We start from the raw sequence: 25,336 nt of genomic DNA on the forward strand, positions 1-25,336 counted from the left end.
AGATTAAGAATGAAGTGCAGAGGTTAGCGTAAATTACACATCAGTCATAAGAAGAAGCCGCTCAGAAACATAATGGAGAAACATTACTACTCATCCCACTTGGCTGTACTGGCAGAGTTGTAACCAGAAAATTCACAAATGCCTGGTCAGACTGCTAACGTGCTGCTGTAACTGATTTTTACAATGTCACAATAAATGACTGCAGATGACAAATAGTATAGATTAGCTAAAATAAAGTACCTTGCTGACAATGTTAGGGTTATTTTTTGGTTATTTAACAAAATACACAAGCTTGATAAGGGGTTTGGAAGAAAAAAAGTGAAATTAATTTTGGGGCTTACAAACGGTGTTAAATTTAGCCATCTGAACGAGGGGCATAGAAACCAATTCAAAGGCAGTCAGGCTGTCAGTGTGGATAGTGGTAAATAAGTGGGATGTGTCTTGGCAAAGCACCTGCTCATAAACTGGCCCCTGAAATCAGTTACAACACAGGCTTTGAACTCCTGAGCTTGGATCTGGGTTCCACAAAGATTAGCTCAGAATAGGGGGAAAAAAGACATTTTGGAAGGCATCTCAGCTGTGGTGCCAACTGGCTCTCTCACAGGACCATAATATTTTTAAAATTCTGATGGTTAGAAATGAACATGAATTGCTCTCAAGGGTGCCAACAGCTTTGTGAAGCATCACTGCACTAGGATCTTAATAGATTTTTGTTTTTGCAAGGTCCAATAAAGATCCTTTAGATACGGAAAAGTAAGTCACAGACCCCCCTCAAAAAGACCTGCTGCCTCAGGGAGTGATGTCTGGGTTTTCTGCTTGCTTTTAATACATGAGTAAATGCACAACTTGTGCTGATATGAAAGAATGAGCCATCTTGGAAACTGTGGTGATAATTCTGGTAGTATAGATTGAGCATACCTAATCTGAAAACCTGAAATGTTCCAAAGTCTGAAATATTTTGAGCAAACTCTGGATTTCCAGATTAAGGATGTTCAATCAATAAAGCTTAGGCAACTATTCCAAAATCCAAAAACATCCGAAATCTGAAACACTGTTGGTACCAAGTATTTCGGGTAAGAGATACTCAACCTTTAACATCTTTTCAATATAGGTAACAGAATCAGGGATTGGTCTTGGTCGGTCAGTGTCCCTGCAACCCCCATTCTAGTGCTGGGCATGAATTCAGTGTCTTTACATGCTAGGTAATTTTGCTCTACCACTGATCTACACTCCATCCCTCAAGGGAATGCATCTGAAGCTGACTCACATCCAGCAAATCTATGCAAAGGGAACAAAAAGAAGAGAGAAGCAGGAGGAAGGAGAGAAATACAAACGAAAGAAGTGCCTAAGATTTGCATGGAAGGAGAAGAAAAATCATATGGAGACAAGGTAAGGTGGGACTTGGTGGAATGCCACCCCAGGTGGGCCACTGACTGATTAGCACCTCTTCTTGTGAAACATGTCATCTTTGAGCAACATTCTTCCTACAAGTACACTTAGAAGAGAGGAAATCATGTTTCAAAAATCCCCTGTCTTTGACTCATGTCAGTTATTTAAATGAGAGCACTTGTTTCACTGACTAAAATGGCAAGGACACACAGATGACTCAATTTAAAGGCAAGAAGACACCAGAGTCCTCCTTATTCCAGAAGCAGCCTCCCCACAAGGACATAGGCCAACGTTCCTATCCACACAAAGATCCTAATGACAGATCACCCTCTCCCTTTACATAAAAAATAATCCCACACACCATCAATTGAGCCCATAGGGAAGCCACCCCACAGAATGTCTTCTCAGGGAGGGGTATCAAACACTAAAGAAATAGCTCCCCACTTGAGCTACCAGGTAAAGCCCCAGTAACAAAAAGTAGGGGCAGATACCTACCCCTTTTGTGATATGGCCCTTTGCATCTGAGTACCTGGTAGCTATATCTGTATTTAAGAGAGGTTATTATTAATCACCTTCTGATTTATTTTATAAGGATAAAGTGTTTAGGTGGAGATAAGCGGGACAAGGAGATGGTATCTGGCAGTCAGGTCTAAGGCACCCAGGGGGCTGCTCTGGGTCAATAGAACAGCCACAGTTTGTGGTACCTGCATGGGTTTAAGGATAATCCAGCATCTTGTGGCTTTTTACTATAGCACCAGGGAGCAGTACAATAATGCTGCCTGGAGCATGTGAGCAGCAGCCCAGCACCAACAGGATGGCATAGCTTTAGATACCAGCAGCACAGCTCTCTGACTGCAGGTCTCCTGCCATGTCCTTAACTTTTCTCTGCCTCTGACATCTCACATGTATTGAGGGATGGATGGGAACAATCTTGCCTTTCTGGAATTTTCTGGGAGGCAGCAAATAAAATAATATATTTGAAGAGTTTAGCAAAATGACTAACACAGAAAAAAAACTCTTGTTTTTAGATATTATTGCTATTAATCCAATTAAAGTAACTCTTCAGTGGATAGGTAATAGAAATGCTCCCCTGCATCGTCAGGGGAAGGAGGTACAGGTGAAAACAAAGGACAGAAGAAGAGAGCTAAGTGTCTCTTAATGTAATGATTATTTTAGATCAGTATTGTCCTTCTCTAAGTCATAATCAATAGGCTATGACAGGAGCTGAAATAATGATACAGCTAACTGTCATAACAAGATGCCCATCCCAGATACGGCTGAAGTTACACCCACTTCTACAAAGACAATGTGGAACAAACCAATATTTAGTTTATTAAAGCAAAATAGGAAGAACAAGCTCCAATCCACTTGTTGTCATGTAAATCTAATAGGTAAGGCAGATTATTTAAGTATTTTCATACTTGCTCTTTAAGATGGATATATTTTTACCTAGTTAAACTATCTTTATTAGTGTTGTCCCTTCAGTAGCCACTACAGTAGCCACTGTAGACATGAAAGAAAACACCTTTGGTTCTAATATCCATTCCACATTTCCAACACACCATTTTCACTCATGGATTCATTTACTCAGTGAATATTTATGGACTGCTCTCTCTGCCTCTGATCCACCATTCTTTGGAAGCTAAGCTCAGAGTAGGGAGAAGTGGGGAAGGCAGACACTAGGGAGCACATGCCAGGAGCCTGCAGAGCTGTGGAAAAGGCCCTCTTGTCCATGCTCTTGCCCTACAACATGCATAAGAACAGAGAGATGCCAAGAGGTAGGAAAGCTACCTAAAGGCCCTGCGGTCCCACTGCTGGACATGGCAGTGTGAGAAACTAGACTTCTAGTCTAGGTTTTTTTGTTCTTCATCAAGAACTTGGAACCAGTCATCTTGGAAGCAAAGCAATGGGCTCGAAAGATCCACTCAGGTCTTGGTTAGCCCCATGTTTATTGTTGTTACTACCCAGTGTTTCTCGGCTGGGTATTTCCTAGCTCCCGATCTCATCCAATTCTTAAAGAAGAACCTCTCCACAAGTCACGCTCCTCTTGGTGATGTCACAGCCGCCCAGACATGCATAACTACAGGATGCAGGAGTCTTCCCACTAACTCTGAAAGTGCTTCCTTATCACTATGCTTCTGGAAGTCTGTGTTCAAAGGATCCAAAGTGCTCCTTGTTGGGAAAAGCTGACAATGGCAAAGCAACATGAGAGCATGTGCCAGAGAGGACGGGTACCCAGGCACTTCTGGAAGGTCATGCTGCTCCTGAACAAGAACAAAGCACCCCCAGGGAAAGGTATCCAAAGGGACCAGGGGAAACAGGAGGTTTCAATCTGCATGTGGGCTCAGAGCATGCCAGACCAGGAATATACACTTTCCCCTGAGAAGAGGTCAAGAGAGCCAATGCCTGATGCTCAGGGTATGAAACAAGCGTTAAAAGATAAATAATGTGTGTTGGTTTATAATTTTGTAAAAAGAAAGAGCTACACAGGAACAGATGTTGAACTTGAAGATTCCTTTTTTGAAAAACCATTGTAAGTGGGATATGATTTGAGAGGAGCTTCAAAGGCTCCAGCAAATTAACTGTTTACCGTATCCAGTAGCACCATCTAGAATGGGTGTTTACTGATCGGATAGAAGCCTCCCAAGATGAGGGCCCAATGCCACCACATCAGAGACTCTCCCAGTTTGCTGAGTCTCTAATTAGTCACAACTGCCACTGATGACAGAAAATAATTACAAGTTATTGCCATGGTTAACTAACAAATTTTTTTCTACTAGAATTCCTGGGGCAAAGCGGAGAAGAGTCTATTGTGGTGTGACTTTCAGATTCAAACCTCAGCTAAGTTAAGTCATTTTACAGCTTCCTCTGATTATAATATTTCACAGGAAACACATTAAGGAAACCGAGAATGCCTGATAACAGTCTTACATATTTTACGGCAGCTAAATATTATTCAGTTGTGGCTACTGGCATTTGAAGTATGCAGTTTCCTCCAGGTACAGATAACACACAACTTTCCCTGATCGGCGACCCCTAGACCATCATGTGCAAGTGCCATGTGTATATTGGTTAGAAAGCAAGGCCTGTGGGCTCTTGTGTACCATGGAAGTGACTTTCATGCCAAACCTGCGGGCAGTTTCATAGTCACAATCTGTTAACCAAGACCGTCCAGGAGTGGGTTAGCCTCTAGAACAGAAGGCTTACCAGGAGGTAAATGGCTTAAAAAGGGGAAAATGCCAAGTCTTTAGAGTCACTCAGTGAATGGTTTGTGAAGAGAGAACATATTTTGGGCACAAGGTCAGGACTCCTGGCCTGGAAACTGTCCTCATCCATAGCCCCTGATGTAGACAAAGTCCCAGCATCCATGTCTGTCCATTTCCTCTCTACAGCCCGCCTTCTACCCCTTTTTTGTCCCCCTGCCCTCAATACAAGGCTGATATGCCACTGGCTGCCCAGCAACACTGATTCTTTTCTACAAAAACTTAAACTAAGACACAGATGGAAGTCAGCAGTAAGCTCAGAGGTTAAACCCTCACAGAGGATAAGGGAAAGATAAAAGTTACCCTGAGCCCAAGTGACTGTTAGGGAAGAGGCTGCCCAGCAGAAGGGGATGCATAAGAACAGAGAGATGCCAAGAGGTAAGGAGGGACAAAGACTGAATGGGTCTCCCCTCTGCAGACTGTCTAGAGAGACATCAATGAACAGACAGACCCGTCCTGGCTTCCAGCACTGTCGCTCTCACATCAGATGAGGTCTGGCCAGTCTTCCTTCATTTCCTGTCCATGGATGGTTCCTGAGATTTCCTGTCCTACCTATCCTTACAACAACCCCTGCCTTTCTATTTAGGTGGGTACCAGTTTCTGCCATCCCCAGTATCTACAAAGGAGGAAAGCTTTTTCACTAGGAACTGTTCAGCCCACCAAAAGTCTTGCTGGGTCTATGGTAGTTACCTTCTCCTTGTTTGTTCCCTGCTATACAAGGGCGGAAGCCACTGACACTGCCACCTCGCCTACCTGTCAGGGAAGCCAACACTCTTCCTCTTCACCATGGAACCTCCTCACACCAGTCCCACCCTTCTCTTCTTCCAAGGTTCTGAAAGACTCGTCCCTTGTACACATTGTCTGGGCTTATGAGTGCAAGGGTTGATTCAGAGGAATTATTTAAGGAATGAACATTCACTAACTGAAAATTCTTTAAGAGGAATTAGTCAAGTCAAAGATGACGTAGATATGGTATCAGCCTTCAGGAAGCTGACGATTTTGAAGACCAAGAGAAAATGTTGGAAGAATTCAAAGGAGAGAGTGACTTCCATGACAGCAACCTGAAGCCATTAAACTGGTAAGATGGGGTTTCCAGTATGAGATTGGGTGGAAAGGGAATGGGGCCTGCATGGTGACCCTGTGTATCTGGCATCCCATCAACAGGAGGCCACAGGAGAGGCAGGTTGGCTGAGCTTATGTGGCCTGCAGGGCCTGCTACAGGGCTGGGCAATGCAGGGAGCAGAACCAGGCGGGCCCTGTGCTATGCAGCAGTTACACCACAGGGGCCCAGAGCTCATCTTCTGTGCCTTCCAGCCATAAGATGGATGGTCCCACACATTAATACTTAGTTGAGGAAAACAGTTCTCTCATTAATTTGGATAAACTATGTACAGATGAGAATTGATTCTTGGTCCTATCTTCACTACTTGAGCCTAAGAACTTTTTGGAAAGTTCACATATCCCTGCACCTCTCTTCACATCTGAATCGTCACTTCTTTACCATCTTGGATGCTCACTATTACTTGATCTAATAATAGCAAAATCTCCTAAGCATAGTGTCTTTAGCAAGGTAGGTAACAAGTATTCTATATGTTTGAAAATCCTGTCAAAAGAAGCCCCAGACGAAGGACACCACCTTCCTTTATGGCCCTTAACAATGTCCCCAGAAAAGCAGTATTATATATGTCATCTAAAGTAGGTATGAGAGGATGTACTCCTTCTACAACTCCCCAGGCCTGCCAGGGACAAGGAAATGAGAAAACAGTCCAGCACAGGGCAGCTATAAAAGGGGCTCACAGAATTGAGGCCCCTTTCAAACTTGGCCAGACCTAGTCACCAGGCGTCTGGCAGCCCAGAGCCTGTGGCTAAGCTGGGCTCCCTCCACTGCTGTCCTGAGTGGCCCTGGACAAGCCATTGACATTCTCTGGGCTTCATGTTATTCTGTAAAAATTACCAGTGTGCCTATGTCTCTACCACCTGCCAGCATAGAACAAACTGATCTCTTCCATCTAGCCTTCCAAACCTCAGCCTTCACCTTGCCCAGGAAATTGGCAGTGTACTGAGGACCAGCCCAAGGTGTCCACCTGAGAAACAGCATTAGAGGAGCCCTCAGGACTCCCCAGTCACCCTGCTGGCTTGGAGTTAGATGGCCATCCTGGTTCCAAGTGCCCCCAAACCTGGAGACCAGCCCAGCAGGGGCTACTGTGTGAGAGAGGATAGGCAGCCAGACTACAGCTGCAATTGTCAAGCAATCAAAGGCTGTAAGCTGGCAGAACACCATTTATTCACTGAGATTCAGAATTCACATAAGCCATGGCATGGTTGTTTTGTCTTGGTTTTGTTTTTATGTTTTTTAAGCTTTTAACTATTTTTAACTTTTAAGTATTTATTTCTTCCTAAAGCATGTTAACCCAGTAAGCCTTGCAATCGGTCTCTGAGGATCTGGATATTGGAATAGAGTTTTGAAAATATGTAAGCTTTTCTCTTTCTACTTTTTAAGTCAACCTGAAGTCATCACACACCTCCCAAGTTAATCAGTAAACCTCAGAAACATGGAGAAAGAGACCAGATTTATGGAGAACTTAGTCAACAACCCACTGCCACACAAAAACACTTATTTGAGCACTTCACTCGTGACAGAAAGAAATACTGCTTATGGGTCTGATTATGCTACCCACCTAACTCTGGGCAGGTGGGCCCTGAGGGTTCCCAGGTTACCATGCAAGGGTTAGAAAGTCCTGAGCAAGCTGTGCCTGAGCTTGGGGGCCACACTACACACAGAGAATTCTAAAGGGGATTCTATTACCTCCTATTCTGAAACCCAATTCTGATCTGATCTGACTGACACAGCCCATCTGTATGGATTCCATGGCCCTGTCTTTACCTCACACAGAATTGAGTCTTCTGTTTTTCAAAAGTTCCCACAATGGCAGGAAGAATAAGTTGAACCCATCAGCATATATTAAATAATATATCATTTACTGTGTGCATAAAGCTGTAATGAGCTCTGCAGGAAATACAAAAGAAACAGGAGATAAGGTACAAGCGTAATATCTTCAATCCACATTGGAAGATGGATATACTCAGTAAAAACTAGAAAGAACAGAAAGCAGGAGAAAATCAAGCACATGTTTTTCTGATCGTAATTAAGGTTGCCTTCACCTTCAGCCAACTTGTCCATTATTGTCCTCATCCAAATTCCATGGCAGGGAACATGGCTTCCAAGAGAGTTAAGCCCAAGAAAGTAGTGGAGAAAGGTGTGGATGGTGGAGGGCAAGGTCAAAGAACCACAGCTTCCAGTCCTCTTCCATGCTACCTTTCATGGATAACCTAGTTCCCACCAATGAGAACTGACTGAGTAGCACAGAACTGCTTTGAATACACTGTGCAAGAGGCGCTCTTGCTTCTACCCAGTAACCAGTGTTGACTGCTCTGACTGCACAAATGAAATCTCTCCCATTCTTTGCCTGAAAGATGTCAAACAATGAGGAAGAAATTTTATGGGTCAAGGTGACCTGTAACCCCAAAAGGCCGGATGATTCCCATCAGACTTAATTCACATTTCGGTGTGCTTTTCTTAAAGATAGACCCCCTGCCTCCACTTGTTGCCTTTGTCCATTCTGGCTGGTTGCAACCAGCTGCATGAAGCAACTGTATACTGAGAGCTCTTCTTCTCCAATCTGTACTAAGTCCCAATGCTGCATTAAAGACAAAACAGTTTTATGAAGGGGTGACAATGGTTTTCTCCAAGTTGAAAGTATTTGGGAGAGAGTTAGTTTCAGGGCTCCTATCTCATGCTGGCTTTGTGGCAAGTTCTAGAAACTCCCTTTTGTTAACCATCCCATTCTTCCAACCAACCAATGCTATCTGTTTGTTTATGTCATAGTGAACACTCACAGATGCAGCTGTGTTCAGATGGGATACCCAGATGAAGTACAGTGCAAACAGAAAGGGCAGATGGGTCCAAAGCCAAGGGAATTCTATCAGTACACAAGAAAGGTTCTCTTTGTGACAAATGGAGGGGAATACAACCTCCTGTAACCTACAAAATATCGAAATGTATTAATAAGAAAGTCATCAATGTGTGCGTGGACATGAATTAGCTTTTCCAAAGTTCCAAAATGATTCCTACCTGAAGCAAGTGAACAAAAAAGAGAACAGAGACACACACAGCATTAAAACACATTTAGCACAGTACTCACCATTGTTTACTGAAGGACTACGATAGCCAGCCCCTGGGCTAAGTGCTGCTGGAACACCCCAAATACCACAAAGGAAAGAAATGTTCTTATCTTAGACTCTTCTTTTCCTCATGGTCCCATTCAAATATAAAAAAATTACTAAGATGCAACGCAATGCCAAACTTTTAAGTTAAAGGAATATGGCAGGTCAACATGGAGCCTTACCCGGCCTCAGCAGCTCTAGAAGCAGAAGTGCTTGGGCGCTCCCCGTGGCCCCTCGGAGTGCCGCGGCGGCTTTCAGAGTCACTCACATGTCCTGTCCCTGGGGATGATTTACTGTGTTTAAAGGCTACAGGGCCATCCTCATACCCATTCATCAGGCCACGGGCACCTCTGGTCCTTGTCCTTGCTCGCTGGCGCCCTTCAGGGTTATCTTCACATGGTTCTCTTGACGGTTTGTATCCATGAGAAATCAGAAGATCTTCCACACTGTACATGATGCACTGGCTTCAAAGCTCAACCACTGAAACCATCATGGTGGCCGGACCCATCACTGAGGGGAAACAGAGAGAGGCAGTTTGTGACCTGTCCTCCCTGAAGAACTGCAGTTCCCTCTATCCACACCAAACCCGACCAGGGTACACCTACACCTAAGTGGAGAAATGTGGCTTTGTCTACCAGAAATCAACCCCAGTGGGTTCATGCAGGAGAGATGCAGGCCGCACTGGCTCCACAGGATGTGCGGGCAGGTATGGGGCTCTCATGCTCTGATGACTACCTCTTGGAGAAGAGTCCAAAACAGTGTTTAAAGTGAAAAATTGATCAAAACTGCCCAAGGACCTCTAGCCCCACTCATCTAAAAAGAAGCACACCAAAGGAGTCAGGGCAGAGCAAACACAGACACGGAAGCTGCAATTACTACTTCATGCTTCTAAAATGAGAAACTACCAAGACCCAGCCTAATCTTATTATATGTGCCTGTTTTCATCTTGAAGGCATACCTTTTGCTCTGAAGGACAGAGGGAGATCTTTAATCAACATGTAGCCATGATACACTCCAGTGCAAGCAATCGGAAAAGCCACTGCCAGGGCAGCTCCCCAGGGAGGCTAACTAGCAGCTGGAAATAGATTTGAAGTGTTTAGGCTCATAATGAGAAAACAAACAACGTGCTGATCCAGCTCACACACTCTACCTGCTGGGCAATATGAAAGTTTCCACGTGAGACTTGAAAGAACAGAATTTTTCCCCAACAACTTTTGGGGGAAAGTGCTGCATCTCTTGGTCAAGGATGTCCACACTCAAATTCTGCCATCTTAATTGGCAGCAGCTGACCCCAGTATAAGCTGCCCAAAGGCGAGCGGACCAAGAAAGAAGAAAACAGCAAACAGGCAGGGCTGCCATGTTGATTCACCAGGTGGGAGACAGGTTGTGGTCAGATGGATAGATGGATTCACCACTGCTTCAGCCTCTGCAGAGGCTGGTTGAAGCTCTGGCCTGGTGATAGCATAAAAAAAGCTGGCTTGGTCAGAGCTTGGCCAGCTCCAGCCCCACTTTGCTGGTGCTTAGAAATAGAGTCACTGTGGCCACCACAAACAATGGCCAGGAAATGCCTGCTGGCCCATGTGCAGGTGTGAGGAAGACGCCTGTGCTTCCTGTCAGCAGGAATTCTCCCTGGGGTCCTTCGTGTTATTCTGCTGACTGTGCATGTCCTGGCTTTGCATTGCCCACTAGACCACAGGAGCAGGACAGTCCCTGTTGTCAGCCTGGGGAGGTCTGCACAGTGTAGGTCTATAATTTTCCATCACATCCCTCTATTCTATGGCAGCTACTGCACTCACAGGAACATCTCTATGGCAACTTCACCATTCCTGACACTCCTCTGGAATGACACTCCCAGGGCTGCCTGACTTGGGTCATTCACTTAGAAAAAGAAGGACAAAGAGAAGCAGCATTTGTTCTCTGACTCAACTGAGCAAATCACTAGGCTAGGAACTATAGTCAAATGAGATGTTATTGTAAAATCAGAGGTATGGGGACACAGGCTCAAGGCTCTGAGGACAAGGTTTTTGCTTTGTTCCATGCCTACTTTCCAGTAGTATCTAGTATTTAGTATCTTCTTAATACATAAATACCCATTGAATTAAGACACAAAAGAGAAAAGGGGCATTTGAATTAGGTTTTGAAGAATAATTAGGAGTTCACTAGATAAGCTGCATGTGAATACATATGAGAAGGAAACCTGGCACATAAAGTACACTGTGGGTACAGTGATTCTAAGAGTAAAGAAATGGCTTAGTAACGAAATCTTGGGGGCCTAGAACAGAGTCCCAGACCCTCTGACTCACATCCGAGTCGGCTCCAGAGCTGAGAGTTCAGGTCTGATGACATTTGCACAAGTGCTTCCCCCCCCCCCCGCCCCTCTCTCTTACCATTTCAGGTTCCTTCACAGGAAAACAGCAAGCACTGCACCCCATGTGGCTACCCAATACACCAATGAATGTTGCCTTGTTCCCAGGAATAAAGAAATGGCTTAGCAACAGAATCCTGGTGTCCTAGACTAGAATTCCCAGACCAACTGGCATATGTTCCACACAGAGCTGGTTGTACTGCAGCTCAATTATCAGAATGGTGAAGAAGCAATAACCATCCCAAAATGTATATGTGGGTCATTTTCCTACTAGGGATAGGGAAGTTGGTCCAATATGACTACATGTTTGGAATTATACTTAGCAAAACCTTAAATGGCATGACAACCCATACCAAGCCATAAAAATTTTTGGAAAAAGATGTATAGGTATACAAGTCATAACCCAACCTTAAAGATCTGAGGTGAAAAGTATTCCGAATGCTAGAAACTACAAACTCATTTCCATCCCTCAGAGGTAGGCAGACCCCGGGGAGCAGGAGCACAGAGCACACAGACTTCAACACTCAGGACTTACAGCCATGTGAGGAGCCCAAGAGGCCAGGGGAGACCACAAGCCCAGCAGTAACCGACGTTGCTGCCCCCATCTAAACTTGTGGAAGAGTTCCACTCCCAAGGCTAATACTCTTTGCCTTCTCAATCCCAGCTCAACCTAGCTCCTATTGCATTTCCACATTCACACTGATCACTACCCTCTCCCCTCAGAGGTTTCTGAACAGTATCATATTATTTCTAACCTTTGTCATATTCAGCTTACCTTCTCTAGCACCCTTATCTATGCAATGGGCTGCCTCAAGAGGTGGCAGGCTTCTCCTCACAAACATGTCAATTACAGTGGCCACTAGGACGATCTGCTGAGCTGTAGGAAACTCAGGTATCTACCAAGTTGCTGCACTGGAAAGATGGCCCTTTAACATTTCTTTCCAGCATTCTATATCAACAACTTTGATTCTATCACTCAGACACCAACTCAAAAGGTGGCTATAAAGACAAATATACAATAATAAATAGATAGATAGATAGATAGATAGTAGGAAGGAGGAGCCAGCATGGTGGTGCACACTTATAATCCCAGAGACTTGGAAGGCTGAGGCAAGAGGATCCCAACTTCCAAGGTGTCTGGGAAAGTCAGACCCTGTCTCAAAGTAAAAAATAAAAAGGGCTGGGATAAAGCTCAGTGGTAAAGCACCCCTGGATTCAATCTCCAGTAGCCCTCCTCCAAAAAAGAGGTGGTGGAGGGGAGAATTTCTCAAAATCTATCAAATTTTTCTAGTTTATGTACAAATATCCTGCAATGAGTCCCATAAGGACATATATAAAATAATAATAATAATAATAATGGCAGAGGGATCAATAAAACAGAGCAAGTGGATTGGGGGAGGGAGGAAGAGAGGAAAAGGGAAGATATTGAGAAAGGATATTGAGCAAATTATATTATGTGCACATATGAATACAGCATAATGAATCCCACTAGTATGTGTAATTATAATGCACCAACTTAAAAAAAAGACAAATGCATAATGAAATATGACATCAACCTAACTTATTACCATTGTTATTGTTAACCACACATTTCACAACCTGGAACTGTCTGTGTACAGGGACACTGGCACAGGATCAGGTGTGATGGCAGCCCTTTGCCGATACTCGGATTCCTGGAGCCAGTGAGTAACCACACCAAGGTTCAGTTCTGTCATGTGCAAAATGGCAATGTTACTATCTTTCCATCTCACCTAACTGCTTAGTAGGCCCAATGAGAACATGCAGAAGTGTAAATCACCATACACATATAACATTATAGATTTATTGTGCTACAATGTTTCTAGTTTATCTCTGAGGTTACTTGCTTATGGAAAAATTTCAAACAGTTGCTAATTTTACCATGGAGTTCAGACCATTTCCTGATTTCTTTTGTATCATTTGCTATGTTACTCTTGTTTGATTTCCAAAGCCATTCCTGCCTTATATCACCCACATATCTAGTCTTCTCTGAGTGTACATTTCAACTTCCAGCCAAGTAACTAAGAAAAAAAGTATTATTTTATATAGTCGAAACACATTTGCTGAGTGCCTATAATGTGCCAGGAACTATAATTATAACAGTGAACAAGACACATTCTTTGCCCTTGAGGATCTGACTGTCTAGCTGTAAAGATAGCTAGAAAAGAGGCAATTAAAATACAGCATATGCATACATTAGTGAAGGGAGCTTGCCACCTCCCATAGCCTCATAGTACCATGACAGGGAAGAGATCCTACCCGGTCTCATGGGATCAAGAAGGCCCGGAAGACTGCTTTTTAGTCAATCAAATCCTTTCCCTTAAGGTTGCACTATAACATCACCCTGGTGGTACAATTTTCCAGCCAGTTCATTCAAGAAATTTTTCCTTCACTCCTTTGTTTCTTTAAGTCAAAGCTCATAGTTGATTATCTAAGGAAACTAATGAAGCCTGTGAAGGTGCCTACACAGAATTCCAGGTAAGGAAGAGACTTCTGGCATAGTCTGGGCCAGGACACAACGAGAGACAAATGAGCCCAATTTAAATGTAGTTTTCATTCTAGGAATATTTAAATACTATGAATTCAGAGGAAACATTTAACATAAGAACAAACACTTTAGGGGAACAATCTATTGAGCAAAGGCTGCCCTGAACATAGGCACTTCCCTCGCTGGGTGCCTCTTAAGCAGAGGTTAAGGTAATTGTTTGTAAACTACTTTGTTTTTACAGTTCACACTGAATGTGTGTATATACACATCAAAACATAAAAGCAAAAAAGATTTACCCTCATATCCTGACATGAACTATAACCTTTTCTACTCTATTTACATTTTAAAAATGCTGATCATCAACCACTAAACTAATTTTGTGACCTATTAAAATAATTGCATGACTCACAGTTTGAAAAGCACCAAAGTAGCAGCCATTCCTATGATGGTCAAAGTGTTAGATGAGATGACCTCTGACAAACTTTCAAGCTCAAATATCCCTCATTATATGAGAAATTCCTTGCTCACTATTCTGCTCTCAACAGAGAATGCAGCTGTTCATCTCTTATGAAAATCTACTTTCCAAGAAAAATTATAGCTATTAAATGATGCTACTTTCCTAGTCTTCAGAGCATGACATAAAAAAAGAACGAATTTCCTTAGGATAAAGTGCCACCTCCTACCTCCTCCTTCTCTACCTGTGACCTAATGGAGTTTGAAATCAGGGGACTCTGAACACTCAGCCACTGTCTGACACACAAACCCAGCACTGTAGAAAGGGGAACCCAAAGGGCCTTGGACACGAAATGCATTTTCACTGCTGCCTTCTATTCTTTCTCTCTCTGGTTTGAGAAAACGAAGAAGCAGCCTTTTGTGGCTTTTCATTTCACTATTCTTCTTCTTCTTCTTTTTTTTTTTTTTTTAAAGAGAGAGAGAGAGAGAGAATTTTTAAAAAAATTTTTTTTTTTATTTTTTAGTTTTCGGCGGACACAACAACTTTGTTTGTATGTGATGTTGAGGATCGAACCGGGGCCGCACGCATGCCAGGTGAGCGCGCTACCGCTTGAGCCACATCCTTAGCCCTCACTATTATTCTTTTCAGATTTTCCTATTTTTCTTTACACTCTGCCTTCTTGAGTTAGTTCACCACTTCTCAGATTCAGAAAACATTTATGAAACAATTTAGTAACTCTGCTACCACAAGGAAAACTGACAGCTGAATAAAAAGCCACGTGCCCTGGTGGGGCCATTTCTCTAGGTGACAAGTGTTCAGCTACTTCTCTCCTAAGACAGAGCTGCTTGCAGACACCTATGCCATCCTGGAGAGGGAGCAGGGCACAGTATGAAGAATGTGGGCTTTGACATCAGAAAGACCTACATTTCCACCCTGGCTCTTCCACTTGCAGCCTTTATCTCAAGGTACTTATCTTCTAAGCCTAGTTTCTCATCTGTAAAATAGATGTATCCATCACTTTTTCCAAAGAAGAATATGTGGTGCCTAGGAACTTTCAGGCTGTTAAGACAGTCACTTCTATTGGGCTTCATAGCACTGGGAAGATTTTCTCTTTTAATTAAGAGAAATCAGGGCAGACCAGCAACCTGGCTCTCAGGGACCTTCTCACTCTCTTGGACCTTCAACCATATGGTATACTCTTCCCTAGTTTGGTTCTGTATAGCTTGGGTTATGTCAAACAAGGCTTCTGATCAAAACAAACTTTGTAGAACAGCACATACAAAGAAGAAAAATCAGACTGATGAAAATAACCTTTTTGTAAAAGAAAGGTTTTGTGCTGAGTATGCAAAAAAGGAAAAAAAAATAGATGCAATCTTTCAAGTTTTTTTCCCCTGTCTTGTTTTTAAAATGAAAAATAAAATAATGTTAAAACAAGTTGCAATGGAAGAAACAGTGATGGAAACAAGACACAAGAACACTGAGGTAGGTGCCAGGACAGAGTTTATAGTCCCAGTCTCTCTGTTACTTTCATGACGTGGAACCAAAAAAGAAATATTTATTAGCATGTAGCCTCTAATTTAGGTAGAGAAATAACAAGGCTGGAGAGCCAAGTTTTTCTGGGTGAGGTTTTTGACCGATCCATGACATCTCTAAATTTATATTCTATTCTTTTCAGCCCTTAGGAAATGCCTGTGACAGGTTGTAAAGTGCTCAAAATACTGTCCCATCGATATACAAGTTCACCAAGAATTCCCTTCAATTCAGAGTTAATTTACTTTCTGTGCCTCTCACCCCATGGCCCCAATAAACTCTCTCTACCAACTAGGAGGAAGAACGTACATTAGGAGCCCACAATCACAGGACACATGAACAATCAAATCCACATCCATGAGGATCTGCCAAGAGCCAGATACTGTGTCAGTTCCTTGGCATTTTGCTTTCTTTTGTATTCCCATCAACTTCCCAATGCAGCTGTGGATATCTCCATTCCACAGATGAGAATACTGAGGCTGCAAGCCCAAGGCGACACAGCTTCTAAGTGGCAGATCCAAGGTCTGCCTAGCTTTGAAGTCCATGTGTTGAGATTTAACACTCCTGGGAAGTTGCTGATAGTTCCTGGAGGTGAGTAAAGAAGGACTTGCAAGAGCATGGGTGAGAAAGGGAATGGGCCACTTTGTATCTCCAGGCTTTAGGAAGGCATCAAAACAGAACAACTGTGATGGAGAAGTGAAGGCATGGACTAACTAAACACCTGAAAGAATGCACCTGCAGAGTGGGCACGCAATCTATCCTATAGATTCCCCTGCTCTTAAGCAGGTGCAGCCCTCCATATTCTCCCCCACCCACTGCCACCTAGAAGTGAGCGAGTAATAAAATGTCCAAAACCTTTCCACTGAGTCCTTCGTTGGGGTCTTTATGCTTAGGTTTTTTCAGCCTTGGGATTGAAAACCAGGCTACTATTTAAGACTTATTCATTTTATACTTCCTTCCTCATCATCAAGTTCCCTAATTTACCAAATAATATATAAACAAGAAAAATCAAAAAGATATGGTAGCATTAAACTTAAAAACTATATACTTTAAAAGAAAAACAATTCTCCTTTATTCTCTTAAATTAGATGGTTCTTGTGGATGACTCTACACACACACACACTCACAAGTCAGTGCCTCCCTTATCCATATGTCTTGATGGCCACACTGATACTAATTTTTAAATATCCAGCAATATGCTTCATTCACAAATATATCGTTGTGACTGTACATCACAAGCCTCTTTGGTCATTTTAAGTCGTGGGCTCTTTCTAAGTAATGTTGAGCTATCATAAAACCTGCTGTGTGAAACAAAAAAACAGGCAAATCACATCTAGGACAAATGAGAGAGGAGTAACAGCAACAACAAAACCCTAAAAAAAAAAAGACAAAAACAAAAAATCCTACATAGAAATGGCCACTCTTATCTGCAACATCAACAGAATTTGGACCTCAAGTAGGTAATGGAAACCACAACTGGATCCAGGCAAAGAAAAGACTGCTCAATGGTGAATCTGGCAAGAAAGGGAATAGGAAAGTGGAGAGGGATGACAGAGGGGGACAAGTAGTTAGATGTCCCCTCAACTACAACTCGCAGGCATGTGAGTAGAGGGGATAAGAAGGAGTAATTTTCAGGAGGGGAAATACAATGGATTTTAGGTTTGGTGTGACTAGGATAATGGTCATTTCTTTTACAGAAATGGGAAATAATTATTGGTTCAATAGTATGACAGGTAATTTGACTTTGATTCAACCCAACTCTTCCCACAAAATATTCTTTTTTTTCCTCTTTTAATTGATTTTATTTTTTTTTAAATACAACAGTGGAATGTATTACAATTCTTATTACACATATAGAGCACAATTTTTCATATCTTTGTATAAAGTATATTCATGCCAATTCATGTCTTTATTAATGTACTTTGGGTTTTTTGCATTAAATTCTTATTATACATATATATCACAATTTTTCATAATGCTGTTTGTATATAAAGTAGGTTGACACCCAATTCGAGTCTTCATACATGTACTTTGGATAATGATGTCCAGCACATTCCACCATCCTTGCTAATCCCCTGCCTCCTCCCTTTCCCTCCCTCTCATCTTTCTTATCTAGAGTTCCTCTATTCCTCCCATGCTTCCCCTCCCTACCCAACTCTGACTCAACTTCCTTATATCAGAGAAAACATTGGCATTTTTTGGGGGGGGGGTATTGGCTAACTTCACTTACCATTATCTTCTCCAATGCCATCCATTTACCTGCAAATGCCATGATTTTATTCTCTTTTATTGCTGAGTAAAATTCCATTGTGTATATATGCCACTTTTTTTTTTTATCCATTCATCCACTGAAGGGCATCTAGGTTGGCTCCACAGTTTAGCTATTGTGAATTGTGCTGCTATAAACATTGATGTGGCTTCTCACAAAATTTTCTTTTTCCCCAAACAATGCAAATGGATTTTCAAAGACTAATTATCTGTCCCTTCCCAAAGACCACGAAAGAGACCACATAAAGCAATTTCTCTCTATTGCTGATTTCTGAGGTAAGTATTAGCTCTATCATTTATATTCAAATGGCCAGGATTATAAAATCAGGAAGCTGTTGTTAACACTTATCTGATACTAAAGGGTAGAGCTGAATTGCTTCCCTCTTCTTGTTTGGATGCCTATTTTACCATGTTGGTGTGTGTGTGTTGAGTTAGATAGAGCCTGGGACTGCAGGGAGAAAAACAACCTCTGGGTCTCAGTCTTCCCTTGCAAGAGAATAACCGGAAGCCTGAACTAGAGGTTCATTAGGCTCCTTCTAGCTCTTAAAAATCTGCTGGGATCTCCAGACTGTGCTCCCTTGTGATGAATAGCATGCATTTCTAAGTCAGCTGGCCACAGGAGAAAGAGAGAGAGGAAAAAAAAAAAAAAGGAAGAGTACAACTAGTGGCCATGACACAGAGCAAAGCTAAGTAGGTCATATGCAGATAGACCCTCTGACCTTGGCCTCATTAGCACCAGGGCAGAGGCCACTCATGAAAGCAGAGGTAAATGGCCACACATTGAGAAGAGGAGGACCAGTGAGTTAAACATCTAACTATTCTCCATCCCAGAGAGCAGGTGTTGCAAACTTAACTCCAATCTAAATTCATTAAAACACTTTTTTTTTGCACTGGACAAGCCAGATACTATATTCTGCACTAGAGAATGTAAAGACAGACCAGACCTGGTCAACCCCCTCCCTGGCGGATGTTACAATCCAGGTGGATGTTACAATCCAGGTGGTGTTTATTCTCATCACTAGCGTGGAGAGCAACAAATAAATGCCATTTAACATGTATCATTTCCTCCTCCTTTTCCATTTATATAAAAAAAAACCAATATTTTTATTCCCATAATTACAGTTATAGGGCTCCCTAAGACATGGAGAGGAAACAAAATACTAATAAACTCATTGCAACCAGAATTTTTTTTCCTTTTTAAAATTTGCTTAGAACATGAACTGAAAATTAAAACACACAAATACCCAATCGAAAATATAAAAAAGAAAGCTCACTCTTACCTGTAATCAGAGAAATGCAAATTACACCAAAATGCCATTATTCACATACCAGATTACTGAAGCTTTAAAAAAGCTGTGTTTGTTGTTATGAGGGCATGGTAACTTATCAGGCCTCTTCCACCTGTGGGTGTAAGTGTGTATGCAAGGGGCTGTGCACAAATGCATATTCCTTTCTTGAAAAGTGATTAGCTGATGTAATCCCAGAAGCTCAGGAGGCTGAGGCAGGAGGATTGTGAATTCAAAGCCAGTCTCAGCAAAAGCAAGGCTCTAAGTAACTCAGTAAGACCCTGTCTCTAAATAAAATACAAAATAGGACTGAGGATGTGGCTCAGTGGTCAAGTGTTCCTGAGTTCAATCCCCAGTACAAAAAAAAGGGGTGGAGGCGGGGTGGGGTGGGGGGAATAGGTGATATGTAATGAAATCTTTAAACATGTGAAGCCCTATGAAGTACTAATGTCACTTCTTAGGATCTATCCTAATGAAATATTCAGAGGTATATACACGTAGAAGTATAAGGCTATATATCCAAGTTTTATTTGTGATAAAACATTGAAATAAATGTTCATTAGAGGATGGCTAAAAAAAATTGATGCATCTATATGGCAGACTATAAAATGAATACACATGTATAAAATTATGTTTTCAGGTATCTTATGGCACAGAGAAATGCTCATACTACTACGTTAAATAACAAAGACATGATTCAAATGCTAGATTAATATGATATCAATTTTATTTATACACCTATACACACAGAAGGGGAAAAACACCAAAAGGAAACATAACAAAATTCAACAATGATACCGGACTCTGGGTTTTTAAAAAAATTTCCTTATTTGTACTTAATGTATTTAATGATGTCTATCATGAAATATATTATGTTGATGATACGAAATTGCTAACAGGTCAAAAATAGTCAAATATTGGCAATTTCATATTCTTCACATACTTAATTTCATTAATACTAGCTTAAGTATATATAAATTACTATTGTGTATATGTTATAATTAACTTAAGCTATATTAGTATAACATTTCATCATCAGTAATTTGTCATAATCACTCATAATTAGTATATTAAGTTTTTAACTTAATTAAGTTATAGTAACATAATGATTAATATCATGATTATTATTATTAAAAAATAATAATATAGCTAATCATGCATATTTGTCTCTTATATTAATTTTTAGTTCATGTTGCAGGCTCCCCTCCAAAGAAAACTTTAAAAGAATTAAACAAAGAGTTGCCTAGGTATGATTAAGAAAATGTATCTTTGAAAATATATTGCATATATGGAAGACTCTAAACCATAAAAGAAAGAGTAAAGAAAAGAATAGATGAAAAGAATAAATTACATAAGGATCTAGAATTTGGCACACATATTTTATCTGCCATAGATATGCTTAACGTGTTTTGGGTAAGCCTAAGATCATGTGTTCTGAAGAAACCCAATACAAGATTACAATTTGCATTCTAAAGGTCTTGATTAGACATAGTTACTCCTCTAAAAAACCTAAAATATCTCAGTTATATTCACTGACATTCCAAACTTAAGATGTAATCAGTCCCTCAAATTGTTGGCAATTCAGTGTAAATATTTCTTCAGCTGACAACTTTTAGGTCTAATGTTATAATTAATATAGAGCAAAATACTTTCTTTAAACAAGAGGTAAATAGCTCTTTTAAAGACAGAGCAAATCAGGATGGAGTATACTGCTATACTCAGGATGGAGTATATTGGTATAATACATAAATTGTGAATGCTTTCTGCAGCTTTTTTTGGTAATTGTAGAATTATGCTTTTTATAATGACAATAGGATTTCATTTCCCTTGCAAGTCTTAATTATTAAATAAATAACTCCAAAGTTCTATTTTAAGTTCTGGGACAAGTTCTCACAGACTGTTGTTACCATACCACACAGTGTGAGGACCAGCTCTGCCAGAGCCCTCATGTCATTAAAAACTCATAAGGCATGAAAAGCAGATCTAATCTGTGAAATAATCGTTTTAGCAGAAGAACCACCACTGAGTTTGCTTTCCTTAAGGTGATAAAAAGAAAAAAAATAAAGGGATGGAAAACTTGGGGTCCAAGATAAAAAGAATCTTGAAATATTAACTGCTGGATTAGACTGGTGATAAGGCATATTCAACAAGAGAGAATGAGAGATAAATTACTTTTCTAATTCTTCTATGTCTCCACAACTTGTGAACACACTCCTGTCTTCTTTCACTTCTAAATTCTGTGTCACGCAATTCATGCTCTGGCTACTTCACCTTTTTTTTTTATAAAAGACCCCAAGTACCTGATTAACATTTTTTAAAGATTACAAATCATTAAGAAAGGACTGAAATTAGGTATGATTTTTGACAATCATCTGGAATTTGGGGTTATTTGTAAAAATAACTATAAAACTTACACTAGGTTAGAATTTTATTCCATTATCATCATCATAACACATAAAGCCTGCCATGTAATGATTTCTATTAAACTTTTAACATACTAGTTTTATTTCATACTTTTTAAATATCTTTAGGATAAAAATGTTAAAGTTCAAATTATTTTGTATAATTTTTACATTTTTATTTATTTTTGAATTACAAGGGTCATGTAAAGTTATTTCAAAAGTAAACATTGCAAAATTCAGAGCTTAAGTAAAAAAAAAAGAAAAAATTCCTAATAACCCTACTGTGCCAAGAGATAACCAGAAGAAATAGTTGCTTCTATTTCTCCAACTATGCATAGAGGTGCTTTCATTTTTTTTGTTGTTACTGTTTTCTTTCTTTTGCCTCTTTGAAATACATGGCAGTGTCTCCTCAAAACAGTTACCTAAATTCTTTCATTTACATATGCAGAAACAAGCTTTATTAGGTAAGCTATAAAGAGATAACCAATAAGCAGAAAATTCTAAAGATAGTGGATTGATGATAAATATTTGCCAGTTTGGGCAAGCTGTTCCTAAACATATTATCTATAGAAAGTTATTGAGAAATACAATTATAAAAAGTCAAGGTAATAAATTACAAATAAAACACCCTAAATTCAAATCAAGATTACTGAGGTTTTAATATGGGTGTGGCTCCTGAATTTCCTAAAGCAAAGCATAGGAAGACAGATCTTCCCTTCCCTGGGCTGCTGGCTTTAGCAAGTGAGTTCTCTCAGTATTCTTCAAGCCATAGGCCTTTGGAGTAAAGCACAAGGCAAGGTTTTCACAAGGATGATAATCCTAAAGGTAAAAAAGCAACATCTTCAAACAACTAGAAGAAACTGCAATAAGGGGCTCTGCAACAGGCCCAGAAGATTCCAGAGATATAGTCTTTGCTTATCAAAATGAAAGTCACAACAGAACAATTGTTTCAATCCAAGGCTCTATGTTCTAAACTCTCTGCAGATTAATTACTGTGGAGTCTCGCCAAGCTCATTAAAAGGGAAACTCTGGCCTCCTACCATGATTGGTGTTTACTGTTCTTCTAAACCAGGGGGCTCTCCCAGCAAGGACAAGGAGGACTTGGAGGAGCCACCAACTCCTGGGCTTTCTTTACTGATGGTAATGAAAGAATTTATCTTTGAATACCATTTTAAAAGCAGACTTCAAGAATCTTCATATTTACCTTATTTTTTAATTGAAAAATTGGTTCCTTTCTATTTTCCTTGTGTATCTTGGATCACCAGTTGTATTTTATAACTACTGAACAATACATTGCAGGCCTCTGGAATCTGTGATCTCTCAGATGAGTTATCAGATAACTCTGATGAGCTCCTCTAGCACTCCAGAGCATGTGGTCACTCAGGCATTTTATGTTCCGAGAGGGTGGAAACACAATTTTTTTTTCTCCCCCTGAAGCAGGCTTCCTCCACCCACCCTATCCCTCGTGGGCCTGCCAAGGGCCTGACCTCCCAGTCTCTGCAGCAGAGGGTGAAATTTTGCAGGAGGAAGGCCCAACAGATTAAAGGCCTCTGTTCAACAAATATTTGCTCACCCACTCCAGCAAGAGTAAAAGTTTGCTACATGTTGCCTGTCTGGAGTAAAAGGGAAAGACAGTCAGGAAGCTTGTTCAGCTGGTGACAGAATTAGACACCTAATATCAAGGTAAATAATGAAGTCCAAGCACTCAGAACACTAGGAAAAACCAAAGGAATTTACCAAACTCATGATTTCATATGAAAACCAACACAACTCCCATCAAACAGAATCTCTATGTGATTTCCATAGATCTTTCTTCAAGATTGCTTTGCTGGAGGGTCTCAATCCAACTATTTTAAACTCTAGAACTACTTTACATAAGGCACAGTTTTCCTAAAGTTTGACCTTTACTGTTACACTATGTCTGCTTAAAAAAAAAAAAAACAAAAAAACAGAGCATTTCTGACCACCAAAATCCCACCTCTCACTTCCCTCCCAAGAATCTCCCCATCTTTCCACCCTCACCCCAAATCCCTGGGATGTTCATTCTTTATAAGTCTGAAAAGACAAAAGGCCAGAGTAGGAAAACATGAAGCTGTGGGAGAAATATCACATTAAACTGTCATCGACAGGAAAAACCTGGGAATTGTGTGGTCCCCACTGCCCAGACCTCTCCGGAAGACAAGGCCTGACACCCAGACTTTGGGAGAGGTGAGAGGGAACTAATTCCTTAAAGTCCTCTGCTTCTAGAGATCGAGGATGAGCAATGACTAGGGCATGGCCAGGTAGTGGCTGGCATAAAGTTCCCGTTTTTAATTAATTAACTTATTTTCTTCACCAGTAAAATCACAGCTTCTTTTTCAACCCCCCAGAAGAATCCGCGGCAAGCGCTAGGTTTCTTTAACCACTGACAAGAAGCGAGAGTGGAGCTTATAGCAGTGGGTGCTGAGCAACACTGTGGTCACAGCATCTAGTCAAACGCTGGCATTTGGGGATGAACTGACTGCGACTGGGGGTGAGGAACCACAGGGAACTCGCTGAGATCTGGGCACGGAGACCCAGGGCGGCCAGGCTCCAGATCCCATAAACGAACTGATTTACAGCACCCCCAAGCGGGGTTCTTTCCCGAACCCCACAAGCAGCCGGGATCCGCAGCTGCTCTAGCTGGGAAGCAGCAGCGAGTAGTGTCCTAATCCCTAGTCCCGACCGCGCAGCGCGGTGGGCGCGTAAGGCCCGGGCTGATACACCAGCAGGGAGCCGGGGTGCGGCGGCGGCGGGCTCCTAACGTCCCGCCCGCAGGTCCCGACTGCTAGGGGTGCCGTGGGAACCGGGACCTCGGGGACTCGGAGCCGAGACTCAGTTTCTAGGGTGGAAAGGTCCGTGAAGTCAGGCGCGCAGGTGAGGGGAGGGGGTTAATTGGACACCCCCCCCCCCGGCTGTGTAGGGAGACCGAGGGCAACGAGCGACCCCCGCCCTCCCGAGCCCTCCCCGCGCCCACTGGCGACGCGAGCGCTAACGCCAGCCACGGCCCTCGGAGCCCGCCCGGGGATTTCGGCGTCTCGTGCCCGGGACTGGCACCTCGGGGACTCGGACCCCTCCCAGACTTGCAGGCGCTTCCCCACCCTTGGGCTGCGGGCAAGGGGCCCGCCGCGGCCCGGCTGCCGGTCTGAGCACTGCGCGGGGGGCTCCAGGCGGGGCTGCCACCCGGGGTTCGGACATCCCCTGACGCTGGGGAAGCTCGGACTGGAGCAACGTCCGGGCTGGAGAAGTTGGGGGGCGAGCGCGAGAGGCTGCCGGCAAGGCCCGCGAAAGCGCCGTGGGAGCGAGCCAAATGGACGGTGGGACTCAAGAGCGCGAGACACGCCAGGACTTACCGAGCGGCTCCCTCATGCTGGCCCGCGCCGCCGCCGCCGCCGCCGCAGCTCCGGCCGGCCGGGCACCAGCGCGACCCGCCCCGCCAGCAGCCGCCGCGGCCGAGCATGCCCGGAGCGCCGCCGCCCGCCCCGCCCACCGCCCGGGACAGCCCCGCCCACAGCTGGGGATAGCCCCGCCCACCGCCCTTGCCGCCTCGGGGCTCAGGCCCTTGGCGCTGGAGGGCAGCACCTGGGTACAGAGCCGGATGCGCGCGCTTCCAGGCCTGAAGTGGTAAGTA

General features: G+C 42.4%; 2 protein-coding genes across 4 annotated transcripts in view; one reads left to right on the plus strand and one right to left on the minus strand.

Moving 5' to 3' along the window:
- Jcad (junctional cadherin 5 associated) overlaps positions 1-25,163 on the minus strand; it is a 51,653-nt gene extending 26,490 nt beyond the window's left edge. The window contains exons 1-2 of one of the 3 annotated variants that reach the window (XM_078023457.1): positions 25,059-25,163; positions 9,059-9,386 (exon numbers count right to left, since the gene is read on the minus strand). In XM_078023457.1, coding sequence (XP_077879583.1) covers positions 9,059-9,330 — 272 coding nt within the window. In that variant the 5' untranslated portion in view covers positions 9,331-9,386; positions 25,059-25,163. Of the gene's footprint in view, positions 1-8,854; positions 9,013-9,058; positions 9,387-25,058 lie in introns of those variants that run through there. The other 2 variants (XM_078023458.1, XM_078023459.1) reach the window with 2 other exon arrangements.
- Positions 24,659-25,336, plus strand: part of LOC144367385 (uncharacterized) — a 74,635-nt gene continuing 73,957 nt past the window's right edge. The window contains exon 1 of the mRNA XM_078023460.1: positions 24,659-25,329. Within this exon, the coding sequence (XP_077879586.1) occupies positions 25,016-25,329 (314 nt within the window). The 5' untranslated portion in view covers positions 24,659-25,015. The remainder of the gene's footprint in view (positions 25,330-25,336) is intronic.

This window comes from Ictidomys tridecemlineatus, chromosome 10, assembly GCF_052094955.1.
Source record: "Ictidomys tridecemlineatus isolate mIctTri1 chromosome 10, mIctTri1.hap1, whole genome shotgun sequence".
Classification (NCBI taxonomy): domain Eukaryota; kingdom Metazoa; phylum Chordata; class Mammalia; order Rodentia; family Sciuridae; genus Ictidomys; species Ictidomys tridecemlineatus.